The sequence below is a fragment of the Megalobrama amblycephala genome, linkage group LG20 (assembly GCF_018812025.1).
Source record: "Megalobrama amblycephala isolate DHTTF-2021 linkage group LG20, ASM1881202v1, whole genome shotgun sequence".
NCBI classification, from domain to species: Eukaryota; Metazoa; Chordata; class Actinopteri; order Cypriniformes; family Xenocyprididae; genus Megalobrama; species Megalobrama amblycephala.
The window spans coordinates 19,060,899-19,078,082 of record NC_063063.1 but is presented as its reverse complement, the minus strand read 5'-3'; the positions used below and the strand labels follow the sequence as shown (position 1 = coordinate 19,078,082).

Here is a 17,184-nt window from a genome sequence, read left to right as displayed (position 1 = left end):
AGCGGTTTGACAAGGTATAAGTTTTTGATATGACTCTATTCACTCATTTTAGATTACATTTAAGTTTTGTTTTTATCCACATACACTACAAATTTTTCTACAGATTTTTTTTTTTTTTTACTCAAGCTAGATTTTCATATCTCCTACCTTTACTTATGGTGACAATTAATGTTTAGTGCACATGGGTCACATATTATAATATGCAAAGTTTGGTCAGATGTAAGCTTAGGTAAGTCACAGTTTGCCTCTGAAATTTTTAGAAGGGACAATACACCATGCATCATTTATACTTACACAATGAATTAATACACTAACACGTGTAAATAACCAACCATTTGTTTAATAATTAATCTTTGTGGTTTTCTTTTCAAGGGGGAAAGGGACATATTTAAAATGTATAAAATTGTTTTGCTCAAATAATTAATCCAGAATGTCCTTTATCTCAAGAGTCTTTCTAATCCTATAGTTTAGCTGCAAGTACAAGACATGCACTCCTTTTGTCCAGTCGACAGATGCCTCGTGCCACTCTGTGTGTTTGTTTGGATGATGGTTGTTGGAGACTTCCAAAGGCTTCAACTGTGGAAAACATAGAAATAACAGACACACACACTCCTCTCCCAAAGTATGAAGATATACAATTCTCTGAACTGTATAGGCTGGCTTTGATACATCCTCAGTACATTGGCTTTAACATAACCAGTATATTGGAGCAAAATATCTCATTGTAGTGCTTTGCTGGACAATAATCATCATTGACTTATTTCAACAAGTGAGTGCATTTGGTGAGACCTGAAACATGGCATAACATAAACAGTGAATATATTTATTATGGAAGGTAATTAATGTTAACAATAATTATTACAAAAGCAATATCACTATTCTACTATATTCTGGCCCAGCTCTTGTACCGAGTCAGACTAATGAATGGGAGACAGTTTTTTCCCTTTAAATTTTAAAATATTATCCAACAAGATGTACATACAGTTCATAATAACTTTTTTTTTTAAAGAATAAAATAAATCTTAAGTTCATTTTGATGTTAATGGAAGTTGTCTGATGGACTTTTAAAGCAGAATGTGGACCAAGTGTTTCTTTTAATTCATACATTTGCCAACAGTGCTGATTCAGACAATGAGAAGTACTTGATTACTTCAGCCAGGGTCCGATTTCTCTTTCTTCAAATGCAAAGCTGAGGACCATAACTCTACAATAGGTTTTCCTTGAGTTCATCAAGACAAACAAGTTCGCAATTTTTGATCCACCACTCTTCAACAAAACTTGTCTTCATATTATTAGTAGTAATGAATTGTCTTTGAGCATCCACAGGCCTCTTTGTAAAGAAAACCCTACATAAAAACTAGGCCACAGCAAGAGAGTACCTAAATTGCACCAACATAACCACAGTGGATAAATATATCAAACAGCCCTGGGAAGTGTCTGTGTTCCCTCCCCAGGTTGTTTCAACACTTGTGTATGGTCATTGAAGCTTAGCTCTTTTTGAGTGTCCTGCAGAACCTTGCCATGTGAGGAGCAGTTTATTCAGCAAAGTAGTTCTGGAAGCTCCCCAACTTTACCTAGTACTATCTTGACTCGCCATCTTTATGTGTGGTAAAAAGGGCCAAGTCTCCTGCCCCGCCAAGTCTGGAGCCACGGGGTGGAGTAGAAGATCTGTTAACAGAAGGAATGAGAGGTGGTGGAGCCCCAACTGACAATGCCCCAACTAGACTTGGGGTCTTTCGTTAGAATGCCATTAGGTACATGAGAGTGTGAATGCAGGGGTCCAAGTCTAGAGTAGAGGCCAGGGTGATGTGATGCTTGTGCAGAGGCTCCAGCTGGATGGAGATGAGAGTGAGACAGTAGCCCTGCGTGAAGCTGTTCTAGGTGGGCAGCATGAGATGGGCTAGGAAGGTGAGGTGCAGACAGGTGCGGATGTGGATGCATCCCGAAGTACCGTGCTCGCTCAAAGTCTTCCCGCAGTATCTGAGCACGTTGTTCCTCATCAAACGGGTGGGACATCAAACCAAACTCTGGCCTTCCTGCTGAAGCAGAGGACGTAGAGGTAGGTACTTGGTGGATGGTGTGGGTTGGACGCCACAGCTGCCGCTACTGCAGCTCTCTCAGCCTCCAAGAATCGCTGTACCTGCTGATGCTGGAGAAGTCTAGACAAATGTGGATCAGAGCGAAGTGCAAGGTGGGGATCTGATCTCAGAGTCAATACTTCCCTGCGCTGCTGCTGCTGTTGTTGTTGGGCGGCCAGATCCCTCCAAGGGTCCCAGGGAAAGCTGTGAGTAGCTTGGGAATGACCTTGCGGAGGACCGTGTGGATGTGGTGGGAAACGGTCAGCTGCAGTACCTAATACCAGTCCGGCTGAGCCTCCAGCACCACCTAGATAGGCATCAATAGCCCGTGTACGATCTAAAAGGGACAGAGTATGGTGGGGAGTGTGTGGAGTTGGAGGATGAAGAGGCATGCCAGGTGTAGGTGTCAATGAGAGGGTTGAGGAAGGGGTGGATGGATGGTGTGTGTGTCGACTACTGGGGCGTTCAAAGTTGTGTAAAGGTACGGGAGGATGCGTTACAGAGATGGGCACTGGCTCAGGCTCCTCCTTACGCTCTTCTTTGACCTTTGACTTGCGGGAGGAGCAGCCCAGATGTTATACCAAGTACAGGTTTGGATACGGGAGTTGTGGTCCTATCAGGTTTCTTTACTGGAAGCGAGCTAGAAGAGGAGGAAGAGGCTGGACCATTGTTCTCTCTTTGCGAAGAGTGACCTGGATTCTGTGCTGAGAGTGTGTGGTGGCTGTCGGTGAAACAGATCCAGAGGAGAAGGGGCTAAGGGGACATTAGAAGGAGAGGTTGTGAGAATAGATGATGTTGAGGATCGAGGTCTGTCCGGTGCTATGGAAGAAGATGACGCTGGTGCCCTTGACGCAGAATGTTGTCTCTTGTCTGACTCTCTCTCTCGTTCACGCTCTCTGCTTTGGCCATCTGAAGGGACCCCACCTCCGCTCAGTGCACCCAAGCCATTTGTATGTGAACTGGGGGTATTGCTGCGGTGCCTGATGGATGGGACACCAGGTGACATTCGCACTGGTGGGCGTCCATACATGAGACTGTCTCTGTGTGAAACAGTATTAAACCATGTGTCAAATTGAGAGACAATACATCATTCACTTTTGATCTTGAAAAGTATCTAATAACAACAAATCATTGAAAGTTAAAGGTCCCGTTTTTCGTGGTTTTTTGAAGCTTTGATTGTGTTTATAGTGTGCAATATAACATGTGTTAATGTTTCGCGTGTAAAAAAACCCCCAGTATTTTTCACATAATTTACATAATATCTGTATACCGCTGTTTCCACCGTCATAAAAACGGGCTGATGACTTCCTTGTTCTATGAAGTCCCTCCTTCAGAAATACGTAACGAGTTCTGATTGTGCCAGCGGTTCCGGTGTTGTGATTCGACAGCAGCTTAGCGAACCTTGCCCGGAAAGGTCACGCCTCTTACCATAACGTGGAGATGCACGCGCTCAGTGTTATTGTAAACATGTCTTTAATTTTACCCTATCAATTTGAGCCGGAATCAGACCCAGTGATTGGACTGCGGGATGAAAATAACAGCGTTTCGACGACATGGCGACAAACACACTCTACAAACGCAACTCTTGTGTATTCCTGTGGGCGGAGGTTAGTCAAAAAACTGTTTTAGTGACGTCATTAAAGAAGGAAGTAGAGGGATGTAGTCCAAACTGGCTGTTCGATGTAGGCAACTTCTGTTAAATAAAATATCTCGCTTGGCATTGAACTTTGAGCTTTAAAATTTTACAGATTTTATTTATACTCTAACAACAACATTACACACTAACTAAAGTTTGAAACATGGGATCACGAAGAACGGGACCTTTAAAGTGAACAAAAAGAAAAAGAAATGTATTTTGTTATAATGTCATACCTGTCCTTTTCATCTTTTATATGAGTCAGTTCTCTTCTCTCCATTTCCTTTCCTCGATCATCTTTTTTCTCCGGTCCCTTGGCCCAAGATGATCCAGAGGGGAAAGAGGCAGGGGCAACATGCAGACGATTCCATGAATCATGGGGATTACCTAGTCCTCCAACCGCACTTGCAGAGGGTTCGGTCTTATGTCCAAAAACATTGGCCGCTGAAAGGAAAGGTATCAAAATTGATTAGTCTTTGGCTGAGAGAAGAATGTGACTGATAAAGCAGTACTTAAATTAACCTTTGATAAACCTTGAATTAAAATGCTTAAGAAATGTTATAAAAACACATTCAAGTTAGAGCAGTGGTTTTCAACCAGGGGCAAGCAAACTTCCAAGGGGGCCTCAAGATGACTTAGGCTATGTCCACACTAGTGCAGTTTCATTTTAACACAGCGTTTTGAAATGAAAATGATCCACGTCCATACTGGCGTTTCAGAAAAGATCTCCGTCCACACTACATGACCGAAAAAGCATGTCACATGACCATTCATGCACACTGGGCATGTGTACAAGAGTAAACAGTTGTCAACTGTTGCTTGCCTCTTGCACATGTAGGCAGCTGCAGTATTATAAAATATAAAAGTCTCCGTTTTAGTCCATCTACACTGAAATGCAACCCCGGCGTTTTCAAAGTAAAACAGGTTCTGCAGCGTTTCCAAAAGTCTCAGTTTTCGAGGGTTGAAAACTCTGGAGTAGTGTGGACATCAGCCGTAACCGTAGCAAAAGTTACGTCTTTTAAAACAAAAATGCACTAGCATAAACAGGGCCTTAAAATGGTTTAAAATAAGACAAAACAAGCATTACAATAACACAAAAACAAAATCAAGATATATCAGATTTTGATTCACACCTCAACAACTGTTTTTTTTTTCTTTAGAGAACCAGGATTCCCACTTATGTCTGAGGAAGCCTTATTTTAAAAAGTGTGATTTCTTGACCTCAAATGTCATGTAAACTGGTGAAACCATTTAACTCCATGGGAATTTTATAATGAATATCTATTCATATCCATTTTCTAGTGATGCCAAGCTTTCTAATATTTTACTGAGTACCAACTGTAAGTAAAACATTTTTTTACAAATCCTTATCCAGTAAATCACAAAAAACTGCCCTAATGATTGATATATTCCTAAAAAACAAAATAGCATGACAAACCTATCGTGGGGCTGCCTAGGCCTCCAAAGGCACTAGAACCCAGGGCTCCCAAAGTGAACGGTGGTGACCGAACATATGGTTCTGCAACAAGAAACATAGTTGTTAGTGATGATGAAATCAGACATCAATACAGAGGAAATTATGCTCTATAAAGCTAGCGAGTGAAGCAAGCCTGAAAGAACAGAACTGTACAGAGCAACAAGAGCAGCATGGGTCACATTGGCTTTTGATGCCCCTACTTTCTTAGAGTCAGTCTCTTACCCAGATGTGCTGCTGGGGTGAGGAAAGAGTGGGGCGTTGTTGGAGGCATGAATGGTGTGGAGGACGGATTGACTCCACCTGAGAAGACATAGGTCAACTCAGACAAAAGCTTAAACACCCATAAATGGACTACCATTGAGTGTTGACATTTGGCCAAGTTTGTGCTTTATATCCTCCTTAAATCTTTCTAATTTAAAACCCTTGTACGACAGCACAATAGTGCTGTAAAAATCCTTTAGTAGTGCTGTCAGTGTCTTGTATCTGAAAACTGATATTATTTAGGTGGAAACAACTCACTTCAATAGCTTAAGAACAATCACCAGCGAAATTCCTAAATTGGTGGCAGAAATAAGCGTAAGGAGTATCACCCACCAGCGGCTGCAAACAGGCTTCCTGGTCTTGTAAGATCATGAGTTGGGGTAAGGGGACCACCAAGTGGTCCTAGACCTCCTAGTCCACCAATACCAGGGCCAGGGAGTCGAGGCAATGGGTCATTACGGAAGTCGAGCTTTTGTGGATCAGCGTGCATAAGCTGAGGAAGATAGTGACAAAAAGAAGGTCAACAGGAATGACACTACTACTATTTAAAAACACCTTCTAAAAAACACTTCTAAAATCTCATTGTTTTATGATCAAAATTTAATTTGAATATCAATATAAATTTTTATAAAATAATAGGAAATATTTCAGCCAGTTTATAACCCATTTTTTTGCATTAGAACTACAAATGAAAACACAGATGAACGCAAAAACCTTGACTTTTTCTTGATGTCTTAGAATCATCCAAGCCACACGGACATGCATAGCGCACCATTTTCCAGGTTTCTGTAAAGAGACCGTCTAAGTACAGTTAGAAAGGAATTCCCCGCTACTCATTTAGAGATCAACAACTAAAATAAATGAAGTACAAAATAAAAGAGTAAAACTTACATTACTGACTTTTGGTGGTGGTGCAAATGGGTCTGTTAGCTGTGGACACAGAAAATAGGAAACAAACACCATACATTATTCAAACAAAAGTTTCTTGATAATTATGTATGTTACAAATGTACATGATACAGCATCTTTACCCTTGTAGCTTTAGGCTGCAGATGGGGTGGTACAACTCCTAAACCAGAAGTCATCTCTGGAGCAGCTCCCTGAAGGGCAACAAGCTGTCAATAACAACACACTGTTCAAACCCACTTCATGGACTCAAAATAAAAACAGGACAAAAAGTTGCTGAATTGGTGCCAAAAATTGGCTTTAAGTATTAAAAAGTTCAATTAAAGTAGTCATCTTTTAAATGTTAAAATATCTTGCCTTTTCAAGAACGGCTTTTCAACAATATCTAATGATGGCCGATTTCAAAACACTGCTTCGAAACTTTACGAATCTTTTGTTTCGAATCAGTGGTTCGGAAGCGCTAAAGTCAAGTGATTTCAGTAAACGAGGCTTCGTTTACACGATTGAACCACTGATTCAAAACAAAAGATTCATAAGGTTCGAAGCAGTGTTTTGAAATCGGCCATCACTACATATTGTTGCAAAGTCATTATTTTGTTTTTTTGGTGCTCAAAATTATTCTTGTCGCTTTATAATATTAAGGTAGAACCACTGTACTCACATGAACTGTTTTAAATATGTCTTTAGTACCTTTCTGGATCTTGAGAGGTTTCAGTGACATTGCTGGCAATAGAGGTCTCACTGAGCCATCGGATTTCATCAAAAATATCTTAATTTGTGTTCCGAAGATGAATGAAGGTCTTACAGTGTAAAACGACATTAGGGAGAGTAATAAATGACATAACTTTCATTTTTTGGTGAACTAACCCTTTAATGCATGCATCCTTGCTAAATTTACATTCAATGTCTTTTTTTTTTTAACAGTACAAATATGCTGACTATTGTTAAAAGTTTGATGAAATGGTTGTCCTTTTTAATGCTTTTATGTGGTGGATAGATAGCACATTATTATTTTTACAAGATCACTGGATATTATGGTAATACACAAGCATGCTTCACCTGATTTAAATATTTATACACAGAGCTTTTAGATTTCAATATTCAAAACACGGACCAAATGACAACCAACTCTTACCTTAGGCTGAAAAGCTCCGTGCAATGAACTGAAAGGTCCTGTGGGCGGAAGAACGGGCTGTATTCCAGGCACAGATGGTGGGTACTGAGGAAAAAACTTTGCAGGAGAGGAAAGAAATTAATAATAATCACAAACTAGAAACACTAGTGTTTCATAGAGACCTGGCTTAAATCCTTCTATATATACCAAAAGTTTGAAAACTGCCCCACACATTTAAATTAAACTTCATGAATAAAAATGTAAAAAACTAAAAGCTTACAAATTCAATACAACACTTACTGGGTGTCGAAAGAGACTGTCTATTTTGCCTGGATACTTCTCAAACTGAAAAACAACAAACCACGAGAGAAATGTCAAAGTGTGAAATGCCATAACCAGCCACTTTCTGAAATGAGCCATCCATGGGCTATAGTTGACTCCTCACCAGTGGTGGTGGTGCAGCTGTAGGATGTAGGAAGTGTTGGTGAGTATGAGTGTGCTGGTGCTGGTGATTGTGCTGATGGAACTGGTAGGCCATTGTAGGGATAGACGTCTGGGCCTGGGAGGATCTGCTAGATGTCCCAGAGCTCGAACCTGACACAGACGGTCCTCCAGATGCAGAGGCATTTGATTGTGTCAAATCCTGATCTGTTAATTGAATAGAAAAGAAAGAACTTCATCTTTCTGAATTGGAACATACACCTTTCATTGCTATGAGCTGTTAGCATTTCATATCTTTCTGTAGTGTATCGGTTGCTAAACTTTACCTGTTGAAGGGTGGGGTGACACCTGCATTAGAGGAGGTGGTGGGGGAAGGCTGGGGGACGGTGTGAAGACAGCACCAGGACTTGGTCGAGAGGAGGGTCTTACTGTCCCCACACCCCCTGGGCCTCGACCTAGGGACACACTTGTAGCAGGAGTAGGTGGTCTGATTGATGAAGAGGCTGATGAAGATGGAGGCTTGCCTGAGGTACTGCTCCTGATGGAAAACCAATGCCACATCACATGTTTAGGGAATACGATACATAATCATATTGAGATATCACGATATAAAAATGTGTTGATGTAAACGTTATGACTCGCAATATATAGAGTTAGTTTTATCCAAGGCTCAGCTTACTGTATTTATAAAGGTATAATTCACCCAAAAATGTAAATTGTCATCATGTCCTTTTAAACCTATAAGATTGTCATTCAACTTCCAAACACAAATGAGGATATTTTTTTTATGAAACCTAAGAGATTTCTGTCCCTCTATTTAAAGTCTATTGCTCTGACACTTAAAAGATCCAAAAAATGTCAAAGGCATCATAAAAATAATCAATCGAGCAGTCTAATCCAAATCCAAGTCCTGCAGCTGGCAGCAGGAAATGGCACGCTTTACACTGTAATTCACTCCCAGAAACACATTTAAATATGCCAAACATGCTAGAAACATGTTAAATCATGCAACGCTTGGCTAATGTATGCAATTAACCGCACGAAACAGGAAGTTGTTGTAACTCAGGCATACAATGTCCGATCTAGGGCTGGGCGATATATCGCATGCGATTCTCACGCGCATTTCGTCAGTAAAGCCGGTTCCCTGATTACCGCTAAATCGCCATCACCTGCTTTCAAATGGAGCGCCTTTTAATAGACAGAGCCGTAGTTCACGGACAAGCCACGCAAAATCGCGTTCAGTATTGAAGATGAATCGACTTCGATAATGAAACCGATTTTGCGTGGCTTGTCCGTGAACTACGGCTCTGTCTATTAAATGCCGTTCCATTTGAAAGCAGGTGATGGCGATTTAGCGGTAATCAGGGAACCGGCTTTACTGACGAAATGCGCGTGAGAATCGCATGCGATATATCGCCCAGCCCTAGTCCGATCTGCTCCAAACTTCACATGTTTGACAATAGTCCTGTCCTGAAGACATCTACATGACAATATTCAGTAATAGTCAAAGCACAACCTGTTGGCAGCAGGAAGTGTGGCACTTATTTACTTGCTTACATGCATGTTGCCCAATTTTCACTGTTTTCCTAAGGCCAACGGGTGGCGGTGAGCCCGGGTGCGAGGGCCCTTTCATTGCTGCTTGCAGCTTAAATTTAAAATGTTATTTATTCCTGTGATGACAAAGCTGAATTTTCAACAGCCATAACTCTAGCTTTCATAATCCTTCAGAAACATTATAAATGTCTTTACTGTCACTTTTAATTAATTTGAATAATGTATCATTACATTGTTGTTGTTCAACAACAAAAACACTTATGTACCTTTTACTGAAGCTGTGTCAAGCCAAGGCAAACACATTTGGAAAAAGAAAAAAAAAGAAAGAAAATTCAGAAAGCTTTTACTATTTTTGTGAACAATATGCCTTAGAAGCTATGTGAACAAACTGTAGGTGTGCCAAGATCATTCTATTAGCTTCAACAGCATGATTGGTTTTAGAAGGCTGAGGACAAGTTAAAATATACAGAAACGCTGTTTCACTACACTGACCTGTTGTTGCTGGCCATTGAGTAGATCGATTGTGACTTTCCAGGGAAAGGGAGGAAAGGCTTGTGTTTGTGCTGTGGGCTAGGATTATGGCGGTGAAGTGGACCACCATTTCCATTACGCTGCTCAGGAAGTGAGTTGGAGACAGATGCAGTGGAATGGGCTGCAGGGCTAGGCAGAGAGGGTGAGGTAGAGATGGGCTCAGGGTAAGGCTGCTCCATACTCCTCTCCTGACTCCTCTCCAGGCCAGAGACCCGGGGTGTGACTGACAGAAGGGGTAGTGAGCTATTCGAGGACAAGAGAGGGCAACCGTTGCCCGCAGTAGCGCTTGCAGCATTGGAGTTAACTGCTATGGAAAAAGAGAGAGCTACAATGTAATCCATGTAATACTGTTTTCCAGGCTTTATGACAACAAAATAATCAAACAATTCCATGTAAGAATGCACAAAAGCATTGTTTCTTCATGGAAAAAAAAATAAATAAAATAATCTGTGTGGAATATAAATTGCGCATACATTTTAATTCATGATGAACACCAATGTCCGAGGCACCAGGAGATCTAATAGGCCGTATTCACTCTAATGTAGAGCTCTATTTTGACATATTAGATGTTTGTCCTGTCTGTCTAATCCCTTAAAGGGATAGTTCACCCAAAAATGAAAATTTGATGTTTATCTGCTTACCCCCAGCGCATCCAAGATGTAGGTGACTTTGTTTCTTCAGTAGAACATAAATTATGATTTTTAACTCCAACCGCTGATGTCTGTCAGTCTTATAATGCGAGTCAATGGTCACACAGTTTATAAGAGTCAATAAACATGCACAGACGAATCCAAATTAAACCCTGCGGCTCGTGACAGCACATTGATGTCCTAAGACACGAAACGATCGGTTTGTGCGAGAAACCGAACAGTATTTATATCATTTTTTACCTCTAAAACACCACTATGTCCAACTGCATTCATCACTTGATTCGTGAGGTCTGATCACGCTCTGACAACGACAGTAATGTCTAGCACTCTTTGAAGTATAAGCGTGAGACATCACTGCCGTTGTCAGAGCGCGATCAGACATCACCAAGCAATTGCTGAATGCAGTTGGACATAGTGGTGTTTTAGAGGTAAAAAATGATATAAATACTGTTCGGTTTCTCGCACAAACCGGTCGTTTCGTGTCTTAAGACATCAATGTGTCGTCACGAGCCGCAGGGTTTAATTTGGATTCGTCTGTGCATGTTTATTGACTCTTATAAACTGTGTGACCATTGACTCGCATTATAAGACTGACAGACATCAGCGGTTGGAGTTAAAAATCATAATTTATGTTCTACTGAAGAAACAAAGTCACCTACATCTTGGATGCGCTGGGGGTAAGCAGATAAACATCAAATTTTCATTTTTGGGTGAACTATCCCTTTAAGACATAACTGACTGTTTACATTAATTTCATGTCATACAAGCATTTTGAGGTGCAAGTGTATTTAACCACTTACACAGAGTGCACATGAGCATTTGAAAGCAGCCGTTTGTCAGTAAGTGAGTTTCGTGGATTGAATATATAGACCTACTGCATTCCAAATGGCATAAAAGGTACCTTTGTAGAGCATTTTGAGGAGAAAACGCTGAAATACTGGCGGGCGAGACTGCACATTATAAGCGTAACATCAAGCAAAGCGCATATCCTGTGCAATGAAGCCTGTAACTGCACTTGTAATTTGCTTCAACCGTTTCAAACTTAATAGAAGATTATTTTATGGACAGGTCAAGGGATTTTGTGTGTGTGTGGAATTGGAAGCAAGCAGAATACAGCTGTTTCTAGAGCGCACACAGTGTTGTGAATCTGCGGTTAAAAACGAAACTCAGAATCGTCAAAGAGAAAAATAATTTTTTAGTATACAAATCTGCCACTGGCAGCAGACATTTACCTTCTCTTGTGCAGACGATGAATGCTGGCTCCATATTGTCAGAAGCCTAAATAATAGTTGGAGAATTGTCATTTTTGAATATCACAATACATAATGCAAAATGAGGTAAAAGAAAAAAGGTTTTTACCTTATCTCCCGATTCACTCTCTGTATCGCACTGTGGGTAAAAAAATAAAGTAATTAAGTAATAGCACTACATTCTTACGAGAAAAAAAAAATGTACAGACAATTTTCCTTGCTTATTATATAATTTATGATATGCAAACAAACAAAAAACACACTACCGTTCAAAAGTTTGGGTCAGTACAATTCTTTTTTTAAAGAAATTAACATTTATTTTTATTTAGCAAAGGATGCATTAAATAGATTAAAAAGTGAAAGATTTCTATTTGAAATAAATGCTGCTCTTTTTACCAAACAAATGCAGCCTTGGTAAGCATAATAGACTTTGAAAAACATTAATCTTACCAGACCCAGACTTTTGAATGGTAGCAGGGGCATAGCCATCATTTCAGAAGTGAGGGGGACAGAAATGTCAAGTGTAATGCCAGTTTTTTCCCCCTGATCTGTGTCTAACTGACAAGTTTTTTTCTTATCTCTTGCTTTTAATTGGCTAAGAAATCAAATACACGTCTGAACAATAACCACTAATTTGTATTCTATAATGTTTTCCTATATTTTACCATATGAAAATGTAATGATTTGTTTATGTACTACAAAAACTTGTGCAGTAAGTCATCATAGATTTTATACAATGCAAATATATTTTATAGTCCTATACTGTAGTAAAGGCTGTCAATTAGCACTGCATTATTCATATACTTTCAAATACCTCAAGATTGCTTAAAAAACACACATAAACCATTTAATGTCACAATCGTGCATTTTTTGTCTTCATGTTTCATGAGTCTAAACTTTTCTGTTTTTTATTCAGCTACAGCGATATCTGGATGCCTTTGTCCACATAAGGGATTTCTAAGTTATTACTTCTACGAGTCCGTTTTGGACTTTCTGCAAGAGAATGCCCTCCAGTTTTGAGTATGAATGAAGCATACATTACATGGAGTTTAGCACTCCATAATGTTTACATCACCTCTTTTAGGATAAGAACAAAATATCAGGTCATGCGTACACTATCTTGTCTCCTTGAATTTTAATTTATATGTATTCACATTGGCCCATGAAAACCTCAATGTGAACACACCTGCCCAAAAAAAAAAAAGCAGAGGACTAATTTACATCCTCTGCGTATTCTGTGCCCATGAATGGTAGTGTATGTGCACAATATATGCATTTTGAAAGTCACATTCAGTCACATTTATGGGCAGCAGGAAAAAAAGACAACACGTGGGAAAAACAACTTACAATGTATCCTGTCTCCATGTGATTTCCAGATAACTGAAACAGACATTTGGAAAAGTCAAACCATGGTGAAAAGAATACAGTGTAGCAAATAAATATATTTATTTTTATCTTGCATTAAAAGGGTTTGCTGCCAGTAGTTAGTTACAGGCTGATACAAAGGTCAGACTAACTAATCAGCTGATATTTGGCCATTCTCGAGACTACTGTACTGGCTGATAATCACGTACATATTTAGAGAAGTTGCAGTTCCCCTTGACATAATTTCTGAAATCTACACATTGCCTTTCTACACAATTTTTGCTGCCTTTGAATTTCATAACTGCATACATGTACACACATTGGCCAGTGGTAACCCTGCTCTCCAGATTTCTGAATGCTGCTAGGACAGCGAGAAGAATAAGCACGTGATGCAAAATTTGTTTAGACCAGGTACTGCATCTAATTTCCCCAACAATACGGCACCATTACTGCTCGATACTAAAAACTTATTTTTGAATAACCAACCATCTGCGCAGGACTATTCTAGAAATGTTTGCTTGTTGCACCAAAAATATTCCAGTGACATTTTTTTCATGGGTGTTTTCACATAGTGAATTTTTTTATAGTCAATTAAAAGTGAGATGAAACTGCAGTACTAACCTTAGCATCTCTATTTCTCTTCAGTTTTGATTTGATCTTCTTGCGCTGCTCCCAACTGTTGGTGTATGTAGCAGGAGGTCCTTCCTCCGGCTCTGACAGAGGCCCTCCGTTTTCATCTAGACCTCTCTTCCTTTTGCTTCCTCTACTTATTAACAAGCCAGATCGTTCTGGAGGCTTTAGAGAACAGTCCATCTATCAAAGTAACACCGTAGAACATGTTAGAGCAGCAAATATTCAAGATCTGTACTGAGACTGCTGTAATTCAACTCACGGTTGAATTACACAATTTACATTAATTGTGTATTAATTAGTAAGTATTATTGAGTAGCATGAATGTGACCCTGGACCACAAAACCAGTCATAAGTTGCACGGGTATATTTGCATACAATACATTATATGGATCAAAATTATCGATTTTTCTCACATGCCAAAAATCATTAGGATATTAAGTAAAGATCATGTTCCATAACGATATTTTGTACATTTCCTACCATAAATATATATCAAAAATATATTTTTGTAAGTAGATATGCATTGCTATGGACTTCATATGAAAACTTTAAAGATGATTTTCTCAATAATTAATGTTTTTGCACCCTCAGATTCCAGATTTTCAAATAGTTGTCTCTCGGCCAAATATTGCCCTATACTGACAAACCATACATCAATCGAACGCTTATTTCATTCAGCTTTCAGATGATGTATAAATCTCATTTTCAAAAAATTTGCCCTTATGACTGGTTTTGTGGTCCAGGGTCACATATTGTCCTAAACTTAATATGAAAAAATTGTCACAACTTCTAATCTCCATATAGTACTGCAACCTTTACTTACAGAGTCCGACTATAGCAAAACATGGATAAGCAAAGCACACAAACCTCCAAGGCCTCCAGGCTTATGAAGCTGGCTATGGCGAATCCATCGATGATATCCTCCTCGCAAGACACCGATTCTCGCTTCCTCCGACGCGGAGGCCGGTGTCTGGCCCCGGGGAAGCCGGGTCTGCATTCTCCGCTGGCACGGAGCAAAGAGTCTCCTCTGCAGAGCTCTTGGTCCGAGGCCGAGGATGGCGACGAGGCCCTGGGCTCTTCGAGATCCGCTCTCCTCCGCCGCCGCTCTCGGTCACGCTGCGAGCGGGAGCGACGGCTCTGCCTGAAGCCTCCGCTTCGACTGGGACCGTCCATGTCAATGTCCGTACAAAGGCACTTATTAATAAAAACACACCCTGGTCCGGCCTGGGAGTCCTTACAACTGTTACTGAATAAAGACCAACGCCTCCAGGACCAGTGCTGTGGATCTCAGATGAAAATGTGGTTTAAGGTTTCTGTCTTATAATTTAATAGAGTCCAGTAGAAGCTGTACGGTGCGAGCACACTGCAGTCTGAGTTCAGTCATGTCTAGGCATCAACGGGCCTGTTTTATCCAATAACAAAGCGATTATGAAAGCTTCTAGATATTCCACTTACTGTCTTTCTGTCAAGACATTGTCACTTTCATCTGGGGAAGGAAAAAAGGAGAAACTACCCATGAGTGGCGCAGTCAGGCATTTAAAGATTCAATATGGCTGTTTAACTAAGGAAATATGCATTGGTTATGTTGTAAACAGCTGGTTTTCTTCTTATAGAATATACACTAAAAGACTATAAAACATATGGCAAAGTATAACTATCATAAGCTAATAACATAAAAGAGAATGTCGGTCTAAAAATGTGCTACCTTATAAGTTAGGGCTGAGTTCTCGTTAGTGAACTTTATTAAAAGATAGATGATCAGTACAAATAAAGTTCAAACGTGGCGCAAAAAGAATCCTTATAGACTAAAATATTAGTCAAAGTCTTTTTTTTTTTAATCTAAAGCAGTTAAATCGCTTAATGAAGCGACGAGTTAAATCGCTCGATGTTAGCTTGCTAGTTAGCTAACCTGGTTATGATCGCGGATTAAACACTCACTTTTAAACGACCAAAATCGCAACATTTTAGCTTATTGTACTATATATGACAGTAGTAACATTATGCGATTGTGATGTTGCCAATTATTCATCGATTTTTATATATCCGGTGTAAACAACCAACCAACGTTACGTGAACCACCTAACCACATATCAAATGTCATTTTAAAAGATCAATCACTCGTTTTACAAATTTCTGGTTCGTTATTTCTCTTCTAAAACATCTGTCGAGGGGCCCTAAGCTATTTAATGTGACCAATAAAACAAGCTAACCATGTAGCCTGAGCTTCGTTGACACCCCACCTCGCACTTCACATTTAAGAAGGAAATTAAACTAATCACTCAGTTCAGCACATTAATGCAACCGATGAAGCTATCACGACTCTTAACCACTTGCCTATTTGCGGATTTAAAAATAAACCCCGTCAGATGAAACAACATACTAGCCCTTTAGCTCTCTTTAACGAGCTGAAGAGAAAAGAGGACACTGTGCGAAATCTCAACTGATCTATAAAACCTTTTTCCTTCTTTTTGCTCAAAACTAAGCCACTCCGTCTTGGTTTACTAACGATACTCAAAGGCACGGACACGATAAAAACTATAACAATATTTCCAATCACACCCACCACTCGCGCTGTACAGAGGGCCATTTTCCTCTGGCTTCTGCTTTCGTCCGAGCCTCCATTTAAAACGATAATAATATACAACAGGCCTCGAGGCCTCGGGCTGGAGTTGCAGCGTCAAGGATGTTGAGCGCAGCCCCGTCAGCGCAGGCTGGGCACCTCCTTCCGCGGCCCGCTCTGAGATCCACTGTGTGCGGTCAAGCTGGAGATTTCGCCGGTGTCCGCAGCAGGAGTTGTTTTCTTTCTCAAGCGCAACGTGAAAATTGACCTATGAAAGCTCGCTTTTCGTCCCGATCGTCAAAATGGAATAAATAGATTTATTCATTTTATTAGGGAAGCTAAGGCATACATGAAGCCTGGGTGGATAACCCGTAGCAGTCAAACTGCATTGTGTGCTTCTGTCGGGTTTTCTTCCTCTGTTGATTCGCTAAACACAGGCTGTACTGAATGCGACGACAGTACTGCCATCTACTGTCATTGAAGAGCACGAACGACAGCAAGTGCATTCACAAATAATAGCTTATGCTTATGAGCAGGTCCTGGCAGTAATGCACATTTGTTCTCAGCGTCCATAAACAAGTGTTTTTAGTGTTGATATTGAGATATTTATTTATTTGTATTGCCATTTGTCATCATATTTGATATATGTGTAATTAACCAATGTAACTTCAGTGTGCCTATTTTTTCTTCTTTTTCTGGATATTATTATTATTATTATTATTACAATT

The 17,184-nt window shown here is 40.0% G+C and overlaps 1 protein-coding gene across 1 annotated transcript; it reads right to left on the bottom strand.

Moving 5' to 3' along the window:
* Positions 1–324: 324 nt before the first annotated feature.
* Positions 325–16,881, bottom strand: fbrs (fibrosin). Its single transcript, XM_048171707.1, is given in 23 exon segments — positions 325–1,736; positions 1,738–2,067; positions 2,069–2,626; positions 2,628–2,774; positions 2,776–3,118; positions 3,951–4,158; positions 5,153–5,233; positions 5,414–5,491; positions 5,786–5,945; positions 6,167–6,238; positions 6,344–6,382; positions 6,484–6,567; positions 7,494–7,589; positions 7,773–7,817; positions 7,918–8,120; positions 8,240–8,451; positions 9,960–10,305; positions 11,881–11,926; positions 12,008–12,037; positions 13,246–13,278; positions 13,885–14,076; positions 14,764–15,382; positions 16,460–16,881. Coding segments are annotated over 22 exon segments (3,765 nt in total). The 5' UTR covers positions 15,070–15,382; positions 16,460–16,881; the 3' UTR covers positions 325–1,580.
* Positions 16,882–17,184: the final 303 nt, after the last annotated feature.